At 36.9% G+C, this 22,845-nt stretch overlaps 1 protein-coding gene across 4 annotated transcripts in view; it reads right to left on the bottom strand.

Moving 5' to 3' along the window:
- Positions 1–3,844: 3,844 nt before the first annotated feature.
- The window catches only part of gria1b (glutamate receptor, ionotropic, AMPA 1b), a 57,385-nt gene continuing 38,384 nt past the window's right edge, over positions 3,845–22,845 (bottom strand). Inside the window, exons 12-16 of one of the 4 annotated variants that reach the window (XM_058758682.1) lie at positions 16,797–16,995; positions 15,952–16,199; positions 14,041–14,155; positions 10,121–10,255; positions 3,845–3,890 (exon numbers count right to left, since the gene is read on the bottom strand). In XM_058758682.1, the coding sequence (XP_058614665.1) occupies positions 3,852–3,890; positions 10,121–10,255; positions 14,041–14,155; positions 15,952–16,199; positions 16,797–16,995 (736 nt within the window). In that variant the 3' untranslated portion in view covers positions 3,845–3,851. Of the gene's footprint in view, positions 3,891–4,171; positions 7,169–10,120; positions 10,256–13,420; positions 13,536–14,040; positions 14,156–15,951; positions 16,200–16,796; positions 16,996–22,845 lie in introns of those variants that run through there. The other 3 variants (XM_058758680.1, XM_058758681.1, XR_009268011.1) reach the window with 3 other exon arrangements.

Here is a 22,845-nt window from a genome sequence, read left to right as displayed (position 1 = left end):
TGAAGGTGCAAATGTAGGGTTAAATGTTAGGTTACATAAATCTTGCAGTCATAAAATATCATAAAATAAAAAGTTGCCTAGTAGCAAAATGCAAATATGTACACAAAACTTTTGAAGAATATCTGGCAGACTAGGTATACAATTGTTCAACTAACATATTTGACAAAATATCCAAGGCATTTCAACAAAAACCTTTATTTTGTGGAAAACACAGTGATGAAAATTAGAGAACAGTAACCACAAAAGAAGATTACAACTACACATTTCATTCAAGGAACTGCTCAACCCATTTTGCAGTGTGACAGGAGTATTGTCCTGCATGAAAATTACAGGCTGATTGGGAGATGCTTTCAGGGAAGGAACCGCATGTTGCTGAAGGAGGTTCTGATAAACATTTACATTCACCCTGTCATGTGGTTGTTTAAGAGGCCCAACTCCCGCTGCAGAAAACATCCCCCAAACCTTGACACTTTTCTCTGACTTCATTATGCACTTGGGCTTCAGTTTTTCCTCAGTTTGACACAGAACAAAATGTTTCCCAATAGACCCAAATAAATTAAACTTGCTGTCATCACCAAAGTGAACTTTGCACCAGTTCTCCTCTCTCCACACAACACACTCCTCAGCAAAGGTGAGTGTAGCCTTTTGATTCTGCTGATGAGAGGCCTGGTCACTGCAGAATGCGCTTTCAGTCCGACTTCTCTTAAACAGATTCTTACCCTGTTCAGCGTTCACTTGGCAGGCAATTCCAGCTGCAGTGTTGAGAGCCTCTGCATTGTGCTGTCCTCTCATTCATTTGTATTATATGGACGACCAGCCTTTTTGGGGGACTTGAATGAATTAGTGACATTGTAAACCTAAACCTGTAATATTCCAGAAATCACAGATTTAGAATGAGCAGCTTCTCTTGCAGTGGCCTTCATCTGGACAACCTCTTTTCACAGGGTTTAATTCACCTTAGAGCAGCCTACCAAATATATATTGGGCTGATTTGCTTCTTATTTTAGTGAACAATGATTCAAACATTAAGTAACATAAATCTGGCAGGCGTCAAATAAAATAAAATATCCACTAGCAAAATGCAATAAATAAATACCTTAATAAGCGGACTAATATTACAGGACAATTCTATGAATGGCCAGCTGATGTCACTGCAAGCTAATAAACACAAAACACTGCTTCAACTCTGCTATTCAACTGCTGTCGAAGACAAAATCATCTGAAGTCGAACCAGGTGATAAAGTTGGCTTCTTGTTGAGAGATTTCCTTTTAAACTATCCATTTTAAAGGTCACACGGGGTGGAATAGGACTTTTGTTTTGCTCTGCCAGTCCATCTAAACAAAATCTCCAATGTGATTATATGGATAAAAAAGGAGCTGAAAGACATTATAAATTCATTAGAATCCAGACATGGGCTAAAGAGGGTCAAATAAACAATGTTGTTAGAGTTAAAAGGGTCAACACAGTTCAGTTTCAGTCTTCACTTGTAGATTCTAACAAATCAATAGGCCTACTCCAAATGATAGATGCTTGAGCCTATAAACCTGTCATTTTATTTCTCATTTCCGTCTTCAACAAACAATGAAATCATGTGATACAGAGTTATCAGTGTTGTCTCAACATACCTTTCCCATCCTGCCCATTGCTCATGCTCTTGCAAATGTCAGATTAGCCAACTGAAAGAGAGATGAGAATGGAGAACATGTCACTCCTAGCAATACTCTGCTTTAATTTGTCTGTGCATGTTCTATTTTCAAGATGGCTTTTGTTCAGTGTGTGCGTTGCACTAATTACCATGATCATTCAAAACGGAGTGCTACTCTTGCTTGCTGCCTCCCACACAAGCTCTGAAAAACAATTCATACAGCCACACAGAGAGATGATGTTCCCCGGCACAGCTACTCTTTTATAGGACAGATAGGTAGTAAACATCATTTCAACAACAGAACAGCACTGGATGAGGTTATTATTAGCAGGTCAGATGGCAATGTCAATCAGCACGTATTAACATCATTAATGACAAGGGCACTACCCAGATTATGGTCATTATAATTGTCACAGATATCAGACTTCAGCGTGCATGTCATCCATTGAAAGTCTGATGTCTGTAGGTGACTTTATTATGCATGTATAAACCCCCTCCTGCCTTTGTGCTTGTGAATTGCATGCAGCTCTTGTGTTAGATGTTATAATTAAGTCTTTTCTCTTTAAATGCAATGCGTCCAGAGTGATTCTTAATAAACACACTGGACACTTTGATATTAGTATTCATGTTTTTATTTCCACTTAGCTCCCAATAAAACATTTCGAAGGCAGTCTGCTTGTTTGAATATGAAAGTGGGAGAAGTAAATGATGTGAAAAACAGCTTACGGACAGAAGTTGGTAACAATGAGGTTCTTTCCCAAGTTAAGGCATGGAAGTGCTAGGGTTGGCATGGCAACTGTTTTAGGATAACTGAAAAAAAAAAAAATGGTATGTTTTTTTTTTTTTTTTTTTGGCTTACGGAATGATGAAGTTCTGAGTGAGGTTTCAGTCAGATCTGACTTTGGTGTTGCTTCCTTGTGATGCAGACATTTAAAATGGCTTTTAAACCATGAAATGTTGCTATAGCTTTTACACTCATTACGTGCATCTCAGATAAAATGATTATTAATAATAACTGAACTGCCATCGGCATCAATAGCCTCGTGGGCTGTCCCAAGTTCGAATCCCGGCTCGAGGACCATTCCCAATTCCATCCCCCTCTCTCCCACTTAGCTTCCTTTCATCTCTATACTGTCCTGTGACAATAAAAGGCTTCACTTCACTTATTCTGTTCTAAAAAGGGGTGTCCCAATAGGCCTACTTTTGTCCATATAGTGTATGTACAAGTCATTGGTGTTTGGTGATGAGTTTTTGGCTCAAGGTCTGCATTTAAAGTCACACCAGAGGTGTTCAGCTTGGATTAGGACTTGGCTTTCAATCATTTCTTTTTGAACCTTGCCTTTTCCACAGAGGCATTGTCATGTTAGAATAGAAAAGTGTCCTATCCAAACCGTTGCTATAAAATTAGAAGCACACAATTCCCTAGAATATCATTATATGCTTAAACATTAAGATGTGTACTCATGGAAATTACTGAAGTAATTAAACCTGTTCATTAGAAGGGGGTGTCCAATACTTTTGGCAATATAGTGTATATCTGGGGTATAAGGTACTTTATCTTGCCTTAATATTGTAATTTAAAATATAATATAATATAATATAATGTAATGTAACATTGTTTTTATTTGAAAGGAGGAACAAGAATGAGTATAGGTGGCAGATCACAAAAGATTGAAGCTGCAAATCAGAAGTAGCTGTTTTTAAAGTTTTTCTTTTTAGCAAACAGTGAATCACTCTGCTGCAGAATGTGTTCGGTATAAATTACCCAAATTATTTCTGGCATGTAGCTCTAAGTATTCATAAGCCTTTTATCTTACTTTTGACAAACATGAGAATGTTGGTAACCAAACAATTGCTGGCTACCAGCAACTGTTCGGTTACCAATATTCTTCAAATTCAAAATATCTTCTTTTGTGTTCAACAGAAGAAAGAAATTCATACAACTTGAGGGTGAGTAAATGATGACAGAATTTTCATTTTTGGATGAACTACCCTTTAATGTCACCGAACAGAACTGCAATTTAAGCTGGGTCTTAAATTTAGGCACCTCAATATAACCCTAAATACAAAACTTCTCAGCTTCAGCTCTCAGAGATGAATGTATACCTGTAGGCACACAATTAGCCGAGTTCAGATAGTGCTGAATTTCTGAACACTTTGCAAATGCACAAAAGCCTCTGGCACTTTCTATGTCTTGAGCGTGAGCTATTCCTCTGCTGGAAGTGAGTGAGTGAAAGGCCAGGCCTATGGGGGAAACAGAAGGAAGAGAACAAATGTGGCATTTATCGAGATCAATACAGCACTCTGAGAGCCAACAGAGCTCAAACAAGATGTTCTGTATCAGTGCAGCTCAGTCGTGGACACGAATTCATCTGATGAGAAGAAACAGAAGAGGTAGATGACTTGACTCTAGATTTGGCATCATTCATTCATAAAACAAATGCAAATGTCAACTAGTTAAGAACAGAGAGCGACAAAGAGAATAGACACACGTCAAAAAGCAGAAAAGCGTTCAGTAAGAAAATGTTTATTTCTGAATACTCCTTGTCAACACGTTGATTTCTTGCTGTTACATCTTGCTGCTGTTTTTAAAAGGTATTTTGTGAGGTGAATGTGAAAAAGAGGAGGGCTGAAGTATAGGGCTGTCAAGGTAATATGTTTTACTGATTAAACAAAATAAGCAATAATAAAATTAACACAATGCTGAAAAACAGTAACAGAAAACTTCCTCAGACAGTTTGACGAGTGACGAGTTCAGTCATATGAAAAAAACAATATACTGACAATATATATAAATCACATTGTGTATTTAAAGCCGTCATGCCACAATAATGTTGTATTTTTAAATGATTAATTAATAAATTCATTTTAAATTGGTTTTATTTTTTTCTCAGGAAACATGGTTATACAGTATGTAATTAATTTGACTAATTAATCAGTATATCGTGATTCATTCGATTAAAATGTTTAATCGATTGACAGCCCTATTTAAGACTAGAAGTGCAAAACCAACCAAAGAAACATCTAAATACAGAATTTCACTTTAAATACAAGACCAGAAATAATTCAAAATATAAATAAACAAAACAAATAACCCATCGAATGGAAAACAAAGGCCACAAAGCACCGTTTGTCAGCACAAATGTTCCACGTCATGTTATGGTTGATTCTCTCTATTTGTACAAATGGAATTGGCAATAAAAGGGACAGAAGATGTATAACCGCTGAAGGTCCAATGGCAAAGTATTGAGGAAGGATACAAAGAGAGAAAAGCTCCCGACAGAGAAAGTTCTCCTGAATGGCTGAATGAAGATCTTGTGCTTAGAGTATTGACATTCAGTTTTACCTCTGTGCTCATTTATCATTTCTGATGATCAGTCCATTAGAGTTCATCTCTTCTGTTGTGATCTTCCACCTCAAATCCCGTTCTGTGCTTGAATCAGCGCATCCAGTCTGGTTGAGAAGCACAAGGCCAGATGTGGCACCTCGAAATTCCAAAAGCGAGTCTTAGTTTAAGATTCAATAGGTTTTGAATATCATCATTTGTTGCCTGTCTATGTATCCAAAAGTGGGCTCATTTTATTACGGCATAAAGCAACGACCGAAGCAAACAAGCCATCGCCACCGAGCTTTGTTTCTCTCAAATGGACTGTTAGAGTCAGGCTATTAAATCAACCTATTAATCTCACAGCATGAGCAATTCATGTTGTTGTCCGTGTATCAGCTATTAGGCAGATTTCCATAAAATACTTTGCATGGAATTGGTGTTTACACGACAATATTTCAACTGTTATTACAATGACAATATTACAAACATAAGTTTTAGGCTTCTAAGTCAACGGTGCTCATCCTGGGTGCTCATGCTGCCCTTGAATTTGTTGATACTGTTGCATCTGTGTACACCGACATCATTAGCGGTTGAGTGTGGGAATGGTGTACTATACATATCATGAGCTACTTCAACAGAAAAATGTCATGTAAACCAAGAAAGGAAGACAGAATGGAAGTGGCAAAACAGTAACACAAAACGTGGAGCTGCGTATCCTATACCCACTTTTCCCTCTCTCTGACATCTTTAACTCTCAGACTCTATCGAGCAGCATGGACGGGAAATTGGTGATTGATCCAAAGTGTTCGTAAGTGAAGGGTGAGACTGTGAGGTACAGCGGTAACAATGACAGGACTGGTCATCAGCCTCTCCAAACCTATGGAAGTGAGTTACCTTCCCTAGAAAGGCTTGCCAATCAAACTGGTTGGAAAGGAAGACATTTGTAGACTGTGCAATGAGTCTGACACACTTCCTAGCTTTTCATGGGATGACATCAAACAAACATTTAATTTCATTCGGAATTGTTTCTTAAAGGTGAAGTGTATAACTTTTTCAATGCTAAAAGTATAGTTGATCCAAAAATGAAAGGACAGTTTGTCTTACCAATGTCAGACAGAGGTCATTATTTTTGCAATTCTGGCACAGAATTCTACACACTTCACCTTAAAGGAACAGTTTCACCCAAAAATTTGATAAATATATACTCACCCTCAGGCTATCCAACATGTAGAAGAGTTTGTTTCTTCATCAGAACAAATTTGAAGAAATTTAGTATTGCATCACTTGTCCATCAATGGATCCTTTGCAGTGAATGGGTGCCATCATCCACAAGTAATCCACACGACTCCGGTCCATCACTTAATACAGCTTTTCACTTCACAAGACATTAACTAATGGACTGGAGTCTGATATTTTTAATCAGCTGTTTGAACTCTCATTCTGACGGCACCCATTCACTGCAAAGGATCCACTGGTGAGTGATACTAAATTTTTCAGAATTTGTTCCCATGAAGAAACATACTCATCCACAGTACAAATCAGACAGCAAATTTTCATTTTTGGGTAAACTATTAATTTAACTATTTGATAAATAATGATGTAACTATGAATAAAGAATAATGTTCCTCAAACAGAGATGTGTGTCAAAGATATATCATAAGGCAGATGAAAAGAATAAAATGAGCACAACTGGAAATTTAGGGGGAAACACTGCAGTTCACTTGTCAGTAATTCATGAGATTGAGGGAAACCTCTCAGTTTTGTCAAAAATTATGCTTCATACAAAAACACCTCACACATGATCTCCTTATTGCACCGGAGAAGTTCCAAAAAAAAATAAAAATAAAAACACATCTTAATATTAGAAAAGTGATTTTCCTCCCTCCTTATCTAATTTGATTTGGAGCCCAGAGTGTGTCGATGAATCCATTTGGCAGTACTTCAGTGGCAGGTGAGCTGTACGCTGCAGTGTCTCTCATGTCCTCTCCCACTCTTTCCATCGGTCTGCTGATGTCCCCTGATCTCTGATGGCTGTTTACATCCCAGTGGTGCTGAGGCCCATGGCGGCTGCCTGGCCCATACATGGCAGAGTCTGTGCCGCTTTGGGGAAGTCATGGGCCATCACGCGTCCGTTCTCACCTCCGCTGCCCATCCTAGTCAGTGTGGAGCTGAGCATGGCCGCATCAATGATTTGCTAGGAGAAAAAAAAACACATAGAAGCTGCTCAGACAGCACACTGTGCAGGCATTGCAGCACAAACGGCAAAACGGTGCACATGCGGTGCAGTTTTGAAGCCGGCTAACCGTTCGTGCCAGCTCTGACCTCAATTACGCATAAACGCATTTCATTTGATCTGAGCATTTGCTCCAGCCAGTGCGGGCAATGATTCATGATAAGAAATGGTGAAAAATAACAGCCATCAAGTGCAGCAATGACGAGACCAGTGCCACACTAACTTGGAGCCACTCTCTCATGTAGCAATTTTACATAATGAAACCCTGTAGGCTTGAAACTGGAGCTAATGATGTGGATGTTGGCTTGTACATCCTTGACGAATAAATGATTTAAATCCAGCACACTTCAGTGGATTGCTGGGGATTATGTTGCTCGGGCTGATGCAGACTAATTGGCCTGCAAGCAACAACGATTTGTTGCTGTGATATTCTAAATGTGGCTGTTCTGTGATTGTAATGTCTTAACACTTGAAGAATGAAGAGAGAATAGTGGCATGTCGCTGAAGAAGATGGCATGACGCAAAATACATGGTAAAAATATTTAAAGGTGCCATAGAATGGAAAACTATTTACCTTGGCATAGTTGAATAATAAGAGTTCTGTACATGGAAATGACATACCCTGAGCCTCAAACACCATTGTTTCCTCCTTCTTATGTAAATCTCATGAATGCAAAAGACCACTGAAAAATAGGCAAATCAGAACATAACACCGACTGTGACGTTACAGTCGGGATCATTAATGTTTACGGCCCCAACATTTGCATATACCCGCCCATGTTCTACGCCAGCTGCCAGCCGAACCGTGCAGGGGATGTGAAGTGCAGGGATGGGTTGGTGTCTGTATTCAGAAAGGCACGGAAAACAAATAACGCATTCTAATAAAATGCGAGCCACTAAAGGGACATGGTTAGCTTCTTGCTAGGGGTAGCCTGTTACATTACAGTACATAAGATTTCACTTACCATATAAACAGAGTAAGGAGAGATGACTGAGGATGATGGCGAATGATTTACAGATCTTGAGCATCACTGACAAGCATCTGATCTTGTAAAATGTGTGGTAAGTACTGCCGCTCCATAGTATAAACGGAGTACTTGCGATCGCAAATCTCAAAAGTGAAACTAAAAAGCGATCGTGCATTCGAAAGCAGTTTCAATGCCCCGCATATTAATAGCAGCTCCCTGATGCCCACATTTTATTTACAGTATAATAACCCAACGATATAACTGCGCGAGAAAGTATTGAAATATATATTTTCCCTGTGTTTCCTTCCTGCTGTGTGAGCTACTGAAATGAGCCTCACTGTGAAACAGCCAATCAGAGCAGAGCTCAACATTATTATTCATGACCCTTCCAAGTAATGTAATAACAGACCATTTCGTTCTAGGAACAAATCCTAGGGTTTAAAATGGACATGCAAAACCGTTTCTGGAGATTTGCCCTTTGCCCTTACCTAAGCCACATACCTTCTATGTAGATATCAGAGAACAATTTAAAATATTGTATCAATGCATTCTATGGCACCTTTAAAGTAAAAGTTCACACAAAAATGAACATCTGCTAAATATTTACTCACCCTCAGGCTATCCAAGTTGTAAATGAGTTTGTTTCTTCATTAGATTCTGAAAAATTTAGCATTACACTTGCTCACAGTGGATCCTCTGGAGTGAATGGGTGCCATCAGAATGACAGTTCAAACAGCTGATAAAAACATCAATAATCCACAAGTAATCAGCTCAACTCCAGTCCATCAGTTTTTGTGAAGCAAAAAGCTGCAAGTTTATAATAAAAAAATCCATCATGACATTTTTAACTTCAGATGAGTTCTCTATCCATATTATTGTTTTCTCATGTGAAAAGTCATCTTTTCTGAATCAGGAGAGAAATACGTACAGATCAAGCAATGTTTACAAGCGTAAAGTGTCCAAAACAATTCTAAACAAAAATGCCAGTGGATTTTGATGTGAGAGGACAACAGGAGATGGATTATATAACACTTTATTTAGATGTTTTTATCAGCTGTTTGGACTCTCATTCTGACGGCACCCATTCACTCCAGAGGATCCACTGATGAACAAGTGATCTAAAGCTAAATTTCCGATAAAGAAACAAGCTCATCTACATCTTGGATAGCCTGAAGGTGAGAAAATGTTCTGCACATTTTAATTTTTAGGGTGATCTATTACTGAAAATTAACATTTTGTTATTATTAACCCTCATGTTGTTCCGAACCTGTATGGCTTTTTTTCTTCTGCAAAACATGTATGTTTTTGTCCATACAATGAAAATTAACGATCCAAAAACAACACTATACCACACTGACACTAATTTTTTTTAGGTCTATTTTGATGCGTTCCACTCCCAAACGTCCTGTTTTAATAAAAAATGTCAACACATGAAAGGAAACTGTACCTAAGTCATTTCATGTGGAAAGTAATCATGGTAATCTATTACATTTTAAAATTGCTGTTCCTGGATGCTGTCTGAAAAATATATTTAGGCAACACCATGTGTTTCATAAACCATGTCTTAAAAATTACTTCTCAGATTTTCCTTTGAAGGACCTTAAATGAAAATTATGAGTCACCACATGGGTTTGTGGGTAATTAAATCTATATAAGTCACTGTATTCTTCTTAATTTTGTAAGCGTTCTAGAGCAATGCGCTCCAGGATTAGAGAGAGGCGCAGTGGGTGGTATGATGTTTACACCCACCCACAATTACATCTTAAATGCCAACACGTTCCTCTGCCAGATCCCCCAGAGGAAGTGAGGTCAGTATACGATAACAGTTATAAAACATTATAAGTGCCAAACACAAAGCCCATAATTAAATGTGGACAGATCTAAATATTGCACTATACTGGGCTGTAGATGCCGAACAGGGTGGATTATCATGGTTTTTACACACCTTCATCCTTCGAGACTCGATTCTTGATTTGTAACAGAACTCAACCAGGGCCACCAGCATGGCCAGCCCAAGCCCACCAATCAGAATGTAGAAAACTCCAGCCACATTACTGAGGCTCAGAGCGCTGGTCTTATCCTGCAGAGCAGAGACGACAATCAAACACTTGCACTGAGATCCGTCACACAAACACATCTAAAGGAGAGCAACAAACATACATTATCTCTTTCTAGCACAGCTACTCAATAAACACAAAATGATATTTACAGATCTAAGACATAATGTGCACATAAACAAAATCTAGATACTTATTCATTCACTATATATTTAAACTGATAACTCATAATATTCATTCTGTCGCAGTATATAAAATGACTCAGCAATAAAAAAGAACTGCCTAAATCATGCAAATGCATGCATCAGTTGCAAGCTTGGAACAAACATTAATCTTTCGGTAAATTCTGGCTGTCTCTGCATAGTGGTTTAATGTTTATCAAAGCATTATAAATATACAAAAATAATATTTTATAAAAAAAAAAAAAAATGTATCAATCAATCAAAATCAATAAAACTCTTTTTACAGTTTAACTATTTCTATACCTCTATATAAAATATATAGTACTTTATTTAAACCATGCAGGTACAGTGGTGGTCAAAATTATTAGAACACTAATATTTTCACCAGCTAAAAATGGTTTTAAATTAGTTATTTCTATCTTTTGCTGTAATGCGTCAGTAGGAAATATCAGTTTACATTTCCAAACATTCATTTTGCCATTAATTGTAATAATCCAGTGAGATTTGGACAACAGCAGTTATCCACACAGAGATCTGATCTCAACATCTTCCAGTCTGTCTGGAATGACACGAAGAAACAGAACAAACTGAGACAGACTAAATCCAGAAGAACTGAGGCAACGTCTCCAAGATGCTTCAAGAAACCTACCTGCAACGCTACAGTACTACAGTTTTAGGCACTTGTGTAAAATGCTGTCAAAAATAATGTCATAAATAGATTTTCTTTATCAATAACTAAATTAAATCAACATTTGGTGTGACCATCTTTTGTGTTTAAAGCGGCTTTATCCCTAGGTGCACTTGTGCATAGTTTTTCAGGTGGCTTTGCAGGAAGGTCTCTTATAGCGTCTTGGAGACGTTGTCTGGATGATGATGAGATCAGATCTCTGTGTGGAGCACTGGCTGTTGTCAGACTCTTTGTGCAAACAAAAATCTCACCGGATTATTACAAGTAAAATGAATGTTTGAAAATGTAATCTGATATTTCCTACTGACACACTACAGCAGAAGAGACAAATAACTGACTTAAAACCATTTTTTAGCTGGTGAAAATACTAGTGTTCTATTAATTTTGGCCACCACTATATATAACCATGCAGGTCTTGTTTATAAAATTTCTTGATTCTGTGTTTTAAGGTTTCTCGTCCAAAGGTCATGACTGAGAGCCTTTGGCATCTCTCTCTGTCTCTGGTGGCAGAGACGTCATGTCAGGGGTGGTGGGAGTCAATGACATGCATCTGTTTGGCGACCGTATTGAGGTCTCATCCACTGGCATGCACATTGTCTTTGGACAGAGACAGCATTGAAGGACTCTTAAGGGGAAGAGCAATCCAGTTAGAGGGCATTTCATAGCAACACTTTTCTCTCCAGACTGCCATTTACTCATGCTGAGACAGATGGATGGCTCTAGGTTTTATATGTCGCTGTTGTTATGAGGAGGAGTTTAGGAGAAAGCTGATACCATGAAGAGAAAATAACACCAAACAACACTGGTTTGTTTTCATTTTTGAAATTATATTGATTTTATATGTATACAAATGCATTGTCCATAAAACGAGTTGATAAAAATCACCTAGAATGCAAGGTGGGAATCTCTCTTTCCTTTTTACTTCTATAAATTCACATATAAATTCACCGGACTAACTGAATGTAGTTAATATGCATCTGAAATTAGCATAATTCATAATTATAGTATTCTGGTGTAATGCAAGATAATTTAGCTACTATTTAACACTAATGTTTTTTTTCACTATAGGTTAATACTCATTATCCTCCTCTTTGTGTATTAATAGATCTTATTAATAGTTTAAAACAGATGTAACTGCTAAGATGTATTTAAAATATAAATATAAATAATCTTGGTGTACAAGATATATATAAATACTCTTTGGGTAACTACCAGAAAAACAATTACATCACAACACACAGAATTTTAATATACTTTCTGAATGCACACATTTATATACATTTTATGTTTATAAAAAGTAGGTGACACTTTACTCACAGCCTTCATGTATAATGCATTATAAAAGTATTTTTAATGCATTAATTATGCCTTATAAATGCACCTAATAATGCATTTCAGGATCTCATGAATAATTGTAATCACAGTTATAATAAATTATAATACCTATCTATTTGTTGGTATACCTTTAGAAAGTATACTACATTAAACACGACAAACAAACCTTATAATGCATTTGGTTACAATTATTTATGAAAAGATATAATTCATTACAATGTACATTATGGATACTTGTAATGCACCTTAGGTATATCATATAAAAGGCATAATTAATGCATTAAAACTACTTTTATAATGCATTATATATAAAGGCTTTAAGTAAAGTGTTACCAAAAAATGTACACACACACACACACACACACACACACACACACTTATATAGTAAAATATAATATATAATAAAGGGTCACAGTATAATATAATATAATATAATATAATATAATATAATATAATATAATATAATATAATATAATATAATATAACAGTTGAATTCAGAGTCAGATTTTTACATACATAAGATTTCAAAGATTGGTTTTATCCTCAAACTTTTATCCTTAAGTGCATGAACTTATTGATGAATGCATGATTTATGATTGAAGAGGTTTGCACTCAAGTTTTATGCACAAATACGTACGAACGCAGTGAATGAGAACTAATGAGCGAGAAAAGCTCAATAATTTGTAAAAGCGGCAAGCGAAGAACCAAGTGCCCATGCAGAAGCACTGAAGTGAGTGAAGAAAAAAAAACACATTGCCTATTTCTATAAATACACCACAAGCATCACGTCTATTTTGTAATGTGGGAAGTAATAAGGGCCAGACAGCAACATGATGACAGAGCGCACAAGTCTCTGGGTAAATGGCAGATTGGAGACAGCGCGTTGGCTGTGGCACATGTCTGAGAGAGAAGAGGACAGGGCCTTTAGTAAAGCGCTAAAGCTGGATCTCAAAGTGAGGGAAAGGACCAATGAGTGAACTGACCTTTCTGGCGGAGTCCTTGCTTCCACACTCCCCCTTATCGTACCACCATTTGTTTTTCAGTTTGTCTAAGACGGCTTGCTCATTGAGTTTCAACACCGCTAGGTTTACGGGGATTCTTCAACCAGGAAAATAACATAAATAACATTACCCATGTTATCTTATGTTATTCAGCATTTAAGCAAACATACACCCATAATTACGTTTTGATGTGTTCTAAATGTCTACAGATAAATAGAAAAGAAAACAAAAACAAGAAAAAAAGAAAGAACAGCACAGTCACAGAGTTTGAAAACTGTCACTGCCAAAGTGATATGCATTAATACTCCATCTAGCTTTGTGACCTTTCTCCCTACGGCAAGATGTGTATTACTATATCACTTTGGGTAACCGGCAAGAGATCGGAAACACTCGGATTTGCACAGTTTTGAGTTTGATGCTCAAACGACAAGGTTATAATTGATCGCCAATCATTTAAACGTCCCAATCGCATTAAATAAACCACTTCAGGTTGGAATATTTTCAATAGCGTACAATGCCAGCCGAGGTGTTTGTTAACTGAAGTTGCCGGTTACCCCCCCAAGGTGGTGGTTACCCGCCGGATAGCTCATATTGGGGCTGACCTTGGAATCACCTCCTCCGCTGCCACACTCTCCCTTGTCGTACCACCATTTGTTTTTCAATTTGTCCAACAGGCCCTGCTCGTTCAGTTTTAACACTGCCAGGTTTACTGGGTTTCTTGAAATGATAATAAAATAAGCTGGGTCAGCATTGGTGATATGATACGGCGAGGCAGAGGTTGTGTCAAATAAAAGTGAGTCTATTAAGTAGTAGAGGAAGTGAACAGAACATAAAACTGATCTGACTGTGTGCCTGGCTCTGCTGGGCTTGTTGATGTAATATTAGTTGTCTTGTGTTGCGCTAAAGTGTAAAAAAAAAAAAAATGTACTGTGACCAAATTATGAGAGATTTTACCAAGCAAGACCCGGATTGTGAGCGAGGAAACAGGACGAATTAGCAATGCTCTGGATTTAAACCCTTTGTCACAGTGTGGTCCGGTAAGAGGATTCCCAGATTAAGTCAATATTTCTGTAGATTAGCTCTGGATAATCTATTACGCCGTGGTTGCGGTTGAAGGACACTGCACGATCCGTGTTTTGGGAATCCCACCACTGCAATCAAACCCAGAGCGTTCTTAATACGGCCCATTCTCACGTGTGACGGCGTCTGTCTCGGTAAAATCCCTGACTTCTTTCTGCACCCCTCGAGACTGGGGGAGAAAGAGGCCGGTGTGCTTATGGATGACTAAAACAAAGCCAGACTTCATCCATGAACATTAATCTGAAATCTGCAGGGTACACAAGACAACAAGGATGTCAGGAAGGATAATGATGGGGAAGACCATCTCAACATCTGAAATGGAACACATGAGAGGAGATTTTCAGAGAAAGATGGTCGATGGTCAACCTCAGATTCACGTTTATTAGCTCTAGACTGGAACTGCTCTGTTTTCTAGAAGTTAAAAACTGTGTTTAAAAGAATTCCCTTTAAGTATCTGTGTGTGCCTCATTTTATGTGTACAGGATGCATTAATAAACTAAACGTTTCACAGTAACACAAAAATATTAAGCGGCACAACTATTTTCAACATTGATAATAAGAAATGTTTCTTAAGCACCAAATCATAATATTAGATAATTTATGAAGGATCATGTGACACTGAAGACTGAATAATGGCTGCTGAAAATAGGTTTTGCCATCACAAGAATAAATTACATTTTGAAACACATTAAAATAGAAAACAATTATTTCAAAATTATAATGATATTTCAAAATATTACTGTTATTTTTTGTATTTTGATCAAATACATAGATGCAGCCTTGGTGAGCAAGGATAGTGTATATACTGTTAAATTGAGTAAATTCAGATTTAGCATTTAAAGAAAAACACAATGGGCTTTGTGGGCCGTTGTGGTCAGAATGATTTGCAAGTATGTGTTCTCTGATTCATGTATAAAGGTTATAAAGAAAAGAAGTACTTGAATGCATTTAGTCAATGTAGTGAGATGCAAAAACACAATGAGACATGGTATTTACACATAAACATTAAAAATGTTTGACTTGATGATGGAATTATAAGACACAAGAGTACAAATTTTGCTGATGAGAGTTGATGGTACAGAACATAAACACAGACAATTATAACTCAGTCAACACAAAATGAGAGGTTACAGAGGAGAGTCTAATTTAACTTTAGTTAATTTAACATTAATGATGCATCAATTAAATTAATAAATATTATAAAATATCTAATATATATAAAATATTTCTATATTACTTTTAAAGCTGAAGTGTGCATTTTTAACATTAAATGGATACTTCTTTGGATACCTAACCCAGTTTCACATGCAGGAGAAACCCTACAAACTTGTCTAATGCACTCATCTCTCCAGTGTAAACTCTCAGACTTTTCATGAATATAATCGTTGTCAAAAAAGAAAACATTTCTGAACTATTAGGAGGCTCAGGTGTACCTCAGGGCAGATCCTTTGGGTGTGGCTACCCCATAGCCCTTTGAGTCCAGGTTTCCTCCCACCTTCATGGTGTCACATGGTTTGCGCTGCTCAATGTACTCGTTCATTGTGGACTCCAGCAGATAAGCATACTTCCCTTTGGACTTCCTCACCCGCACGACACCTTCGTCTGTCGTCTTCACAAATACAGAAGGCTCTGCAGACTTCATGTAGGACCACATCTTCTCAAACACTGCGATCTTCGATCTCTGACGATGGATATATTGAAGTCAGATTGAGCAAAATGACAGTGAAGACATTTATAATGCTACAATTCTATTTAAATAAAGGAATCCTGAAATAAATGTATAACAGTTTTCACAAAAACATTAAGCAGCACAACATTGTTTGTGTTCAACATTGATAATAATAAGAAATGTTTCTTGAGCACCAAATCAGTACATTAGAATGATTTCCGAAGGATCATGTGACACTGAAGACTGAAGACTGAGTAATGGCTGCTAAAAAATTGAAATATATTTACATTATTTCACAATAGTTTTTACTGTATTTTCCACATTTTCAAATTTTTGATCTACAGCAGTGACAATTATCATTGAATAACAGCTTCAATTTCTGACTTCTTCAGAGGTACAACATCTTCTCACCAGGGTCGTACCCTCATCTTTGTACCTTATCTACTCATAAAGGGTGCATATTAATACCTTGAGGCTGAATTAATATTGGTATCTTAAAGTACTAATATGCATGTTTTAGGTACAAATCTAAGGCACAATTTATGAAGTTACTGATAAAGGCAACATTTTTGCACAGATTGAGATTATAGTAAAGTACTTCCCTCTTACCCTGAAGAATTCTTTGGTGGATCCTCCATCAAGAGTCCCATAGGCAATCTCTGTTTGCTTAGCCAGATCCTCGGCACTCTCGATGGGTGACACCATCCTTTCCACAGTGAGGAAGGCAGCCAGGTTGGCTGTGTAGGAGGAGATGATAATCAGAGTGAAGAACCACCACACACCTCCAACTATACGACCAGAGAGAGATCTGTGGAAAAAGTACACAGGTGGTTAACAGCCTGACATATTATAGCGATCTCTATCAAATTAGACCCGTAATGAAGAGTCCCATTTTTAATATGGTTTTCATTTCTAGCTGTGCACAAAGTGGAAAGATAACGATTAATTAATAAATTAATTACTTTATCAGCAGGCATATAGGATGAAGAAAGGGCTTCTTAATGGCTGATCTAGTTATAAATCAGATCCTGATCAGGATTTAAACAAAAGCAAAGTCATTTTCAGCCTCTGTATGGCAGAATTTAATTATCGTCAGAACTGTATCATCAAAATGTCTGAAACATCACTTATATGAGCTTAATGAAAGACTGGAGCACTGCTGCGGTTACAATAAACATCTTTCCTTAAATGAGCTGCTGGATGCATTAAAATGGAATACACTACAGTTATACACACACATACTGAGAAAATATCCATATTTTTTTTAAAGCCACATTTCAGAAATTACAAGCAGTTTATGAGAGCTGCAAGAATGATTCCCAGTATTTTAAAAACACGCAAAAGAAATTCAGATTGTTATTTTTTTTTTTTTTGTATATATTCAATGGTGCAATAACATCAACATCAAAAGTTTGTTCTCACAGCTTGTTCTCATGGATTCAAGTAATGCACAAGTCAGCATTTTTAAACTGAGTAAATGAAACGTATGGAAAGAAAATGCCTCCCTGAAGCTGTAAGGCAAAATGCACTTGCTTGTGTAAATAATAATAATAAAATTAAGGCATAACCCTGCATGTTTTTGTCCAGAAGACATGGCCTCGTTTGATCTGTGACTTCTCAATACATGGCTATTGATCTCAGTGCCTCAAACATTGAAAACCTTCTTCACTGTTCCCTTTGAATGAAAGTCTTAAATTTAATCAAAGATCCTGTTCTGCCGAGCTTGCACTAAAGTTCTACTTTCCAATACATGCTGCACACAATTCCACCTTTTCACTTTCAAGGGAAATATATTCTCTTCACAGCCTCCAATGATATTATCAGTTATATTAAAGGGGCCAATAAACCACTTTGAATTTTATAGGGAAGCAAAATGTCCTGCATTATAAAGAGGAAGTTGTTGGAACATTGTTGGAATGTTAATACATGTTAGATATTGAATGTTAGATATAGATCCAGAACAGGAATTATAGTTCATGCTACTAATAAAAGTCTACATTATTTAGTATTGTCAACTTAAACGCCATTAACAGAACTACAAACTACTTCAATTATTTCACACACTCTTTATCATGTCAAGAGCACAGTAAAAAAATAAAAAATAAAAAATTACTTGGGGAAAAATAAATATATACACTATCGTTTAAGAGTTTGAAGACTGGTATGCTCACTAATTTGTTTGATCAAAAATTCAGTATTAAACAGTAATACTGTAAAATATTTTTTAAAATTTAAGATAACTGTTTTTATTTTGATACATTTTAAAATGCAATTTATTCCTATAATTGCAAAGCTGAATTTTCAGCAGCCATTACTCCCAGTCTTCAGTGTCACACATGATCCTTCAGAAATCATTCTAATATGCTGATTTGGTGCTCAAGAAACATTTATTATTATCAATGTTGAAAACAGCTGCTTAATATTTTTGTAGGAACTGTGATCCTTTTTTAAGGATTCTTTGATGAATAAAAATAGTATTTATCTTTATTTGTATATATTTATATTTTGTATAATCCCTTTACTGTCACTTTTGATCAATTTATTGCATCTTTGCTGAATCAAAGAATTCATTTATTTAAAAAAAAAAAAATGGTAGTGTATATTATTTAATTTTTTTGTGAAAATTGCATTCTGGTTCAATCATGACCTGTAGTGTTCTGCATTTAGGGGGGGGGGGGGAGTGAAATGTCTTACATCTCTTACAGTAGCTCAAGAGAAGTAATGCAAATAAATGAAAAAGAGAAAAAAACAACAGTAAAGTACAAACCTCCCTCAACTCACCGCCTACCTCACATCAAACTGTCCCTCTCTCATTCTGTTGTACACTGCTTATCTTCCTTGTCTCTCTCACCTGCCCCGTCTCTCTATTTTCACATGTCTGCTCAGCTGGAAGAAGTGTGATACGAAGTTTACTTCCATTCACTCTGTCAAACAGACGAATGCAGCTGTTTTGTGAGGTACATCTACCTTTATAACCATCAAAGTCAGTAGTGTGTTTGCAAACAAAATATTATCACCACAATAAATTCTTGTCTCTATGTTCTTTGTGGATTTAGGTAAAATGTATTATATATATATATATATATATATATATATATATATATATATAAAAGAAATGCCAATATTACAAAATATAACATTAAAAAGTTTTCTAAACAACACTGTCCAACATCGATACCAGCAGGTAAAGAGGTAAAGTTACAGCGGGAGTCTCTCTCACCTCCCCTGAGCCCATTGAGTTTTAACTGACCCCATTAAAGCGGAGGTAATGAGGAGGCAATGCCTACATTTGCGATATGATTGGATATGACAGATTATGTTTGGCTGTGATTGGTTCATGCTATAAATCCCACTTTTTTGTGTTTGCGCATGTTCCGCATTTGTTACAACAAATGAACAATATAATGGTGTTAATGGGAAGACTAATTTAAAAAAGTAAGTAAACAACTCACAAACTTAGATATAACCACTTTGTTACATCAAAATAAGACTTGAAAACATGATCTGTGGGAGTTTTTAGTGAGTAATCAGTTTGGTGAAATTTAAAGTAAATATCCTTGTCTGTGACCAATATTTACAGAGATTTGATGACTGATTTTCCGAAAAATTGGAAAAATGGTTAAAAAAGTTAACTATTAAAAAGAATAGCTAAACAAAGTTCACAAATAAAATATATTGTTTAAATGGTTACTTCTTTACATTATTATTTTGGAATAAATGTAAAATGCTTAAAAACACTAAATTTAAAATTCATACTTGGCTTTAATAAACAGAATATTGATTACATTGTTAATGTAAAAATATAAAATCGTTTTCTGATAGTGTAACTAATGTTTATTTAATGTTTATTTTAATGAATTTACATTTGATAAAAAACTTTCAGGACTTTGCCTCCTCATTTGAGACCACCGCACACCATTACAGGTTCACAAGCATTTGAATACACAACTTGCACATTAGAGGAATACCAGCAGTGCAAATCCCCTAATGAACACTCCAAATGAATTATCAAACTAATCCGTAGAATATGGGTCACTCCTACACTGAAAGCAAAGCAAAAGGTTCTCATGGACAAACATTCTTTGAAACACCCTCAATAACGTCTCCATGGAGACACGACGAATCACAATAGAGCTGTAACAAACTGAAAATAAAAATCTCCTTGTCGTTCCACATTGTAATGCTGCAAAATGTCTGTTCCATTACAGAAACTCAGGCGGCCACTGTTGGGAACGTTGTGATATGCTGATCGTCTCTGGTGTCACAGTTCTGTTAAACACTGCAGAACATTTCCAAACACTCGGGATGGCAAGGTCACCTCGACAGTGGGAAAGGCCTGAGCGAGACTTCCCTCCAGGCTTCTAAGTATGTGTGTTTGTATTGTGAAATTACACTAATGTGCTTGTGACCTAAATGTGTGACCTAAACGTAATGTGTACATGACCTGCTGGTGTCATTGCGTATGGAAGTGTTTGTAAACGGGAGAGAATTTTTGTACGGAGGAAAGGGAATCTGGACAAAGTTGAAGTGACAGTCAGAGGCCCGCAGGAGGAAGGGGGCACCACGGCGCCTGGGTTGAACTGTCATGCTCGCTGCAGAGCCTGATGGTCTGACCCCGCACAAACACACACAGAAACACAAAAAAACACACTACACATCTCAAATAATGCTCCTAAGGCAAACAACATGTATCGCTTCCTCAGGGTTACTACTCGCTCTGTTTCTCAGTCACACACTCATTTCTACATGCTCATATCCTGGAGCGCACTTGGATTATTCTTCAGCAGGTGTGAACAGACAGATCATTGGCCTCCAGGCCAATTTAAATCATTGGAAAATTCATCTTGTCTTTATGTGACAGCTTTCCTAGGAGTCACATCTACACCGTTCCTCGTGTGAGCGCTCTTCATAGTAATAGTTCAGTGGAGGTCATTCTGTCTACCGTAATTGGGTTTTACTGCTGAAAACACCTATGGCTAAAATAACTTACATTTTCACTTTATTTTCTAAGGCGTCAAGATTTGGCTGGTTAGTGTAGTAAAGTTAACTCCTGCTGGTAGATGTTGTAACTACATTTAGACTAAAATGCATCCAGCTTTTACTCTCTGCTTACAAAAGTTGCCATGTGCTCTGATGAAATAAAATGTAAAAATATAAGACATATAAGTAATATATAAATATCAATACAGTATATACACACTTAAAGATTATAGACAGAATGATAGACAGACAGACAGAATGACATACAGCATGACAGGCAGAAAGACAGAGAGAATGATAGACAGACCAGACAACAAACAGAACGATAGACTAACAGAATGATAGACAGAACGACAGACAGAATAATAGAGAGAATGACAGAGCGACAGACAGACTGAACAACAGACAGACTGACAGACACACAGCATGACAGACAGACAGAATGTTACCCAGAAAGTACAGTAGACAGACAGGACAGGTGTGTTACTTTATCTTCAATTCAAATAATGTAAGATTCAATGATGCAGAGCAGAGAAATAAATCACATTAATGAATGAATAACCCAATTAACGCTACAGTGATCAAAATGTGTGTCTCAAATAAAGAATTTATGCACGGGTTTCTACTAACAGGTGGCTTTTAGCAGTCACAATCTAAACAGACAGGTCACATAAGCACACTGTTTACGTAGCCTAGCTGCTGCAACAGTCAAATGTACTAGGAAATGCTACAGTGTTGATGCTAGTGGACGTGACAGTGATAGTGAATTACATGCATAGTAAACAGTCTGCAATTCCCACTTCTGGGTGAACCACTAAAAGAAGAGCAGCAATCGTGGAGTTATTAATTTATATAGCATCAGAGTCATGTCAGGCTGCTGTGCTTCAGTAATTCTCTGCTCACATTTTGAAGCTTGCTAATCATCTGTGCCATCTCCTCCTGACTTCAGATTACGGCATAGCTCAAACCGAGTTAATTGCTTTGATTGCCCGCGTGCTTACAGTAGCTTCTCTATTTGCTATCTGTCTCGAGAGACGTCAAAGAGACTTTGTTTTTGGCACCTTTGTAAGAAATAATGAATTAATGAAATCCCTTCATAAGCACCTCATCAGAAACTAATCAGAGAATCAGAGAGGCTATATGAGGTAACGGAGTTTTATGAAGCAGTGGCACAGATGAGCTGGAGTGAATAACAATGTGAACAGTCAGAGCTCTGAGTGGCAGCTCTGACATTTGTCGAGGACAAACAAGTTTCCTGTCAGAGATAAATACTGTAAGCAGCCTGGTGTCTTCTGTCTGGCCCACACAATCCTCATTACCAAAACACTTTTTTTAAAGAGTGGTTTCTGAAATGGCTGACAAATAGCCTCACAATCCAAAAAGTACCTTTATATAACATCTGGAGGGAATATGAAGAAGTTCAAAGTATTAAAGATAACTGCCCACCAACACAAGAACTCATGCTCAAATCTGTGTAAATTCATTTTCTTAATCACTATTTTTGCCTTGTTTTACAGAGAAAACAAGAAATGAGAAATGTAGAGAAAAACATCCTTATCTGCCTGTGCACCTTCTAATATGACCGCCTGTTCACAATTAAAGTAACTTTATTAGTGATTTAATGCATCATTTGCATATCTACTTTTTACATCCATTTGTTCTCAGATAAGCAATGGGC

The sequence above is a fragment of the Onychostoma macrolepis genome, chromosome 21 (assembly GCF_012432095.1).
Source record: "Onychostoma macrolepis isolate SWU-2019 chromosome 21, ASM1243209v1, whole genome shotgun sequence".
In the NCBI taxonomy this organism is placed as follows: Eukaryota; Metazoa; Chordata; class Actinopteri; order Cypriniformes; family Cyprinidae; genus Onychostoma; species Onychostoma macrolepis.
The sequence above is the reverse complement of the archived record's forward strand: the minus strand, read 5'-3'. Positions and strand labels throughout refer to the sequence as shown.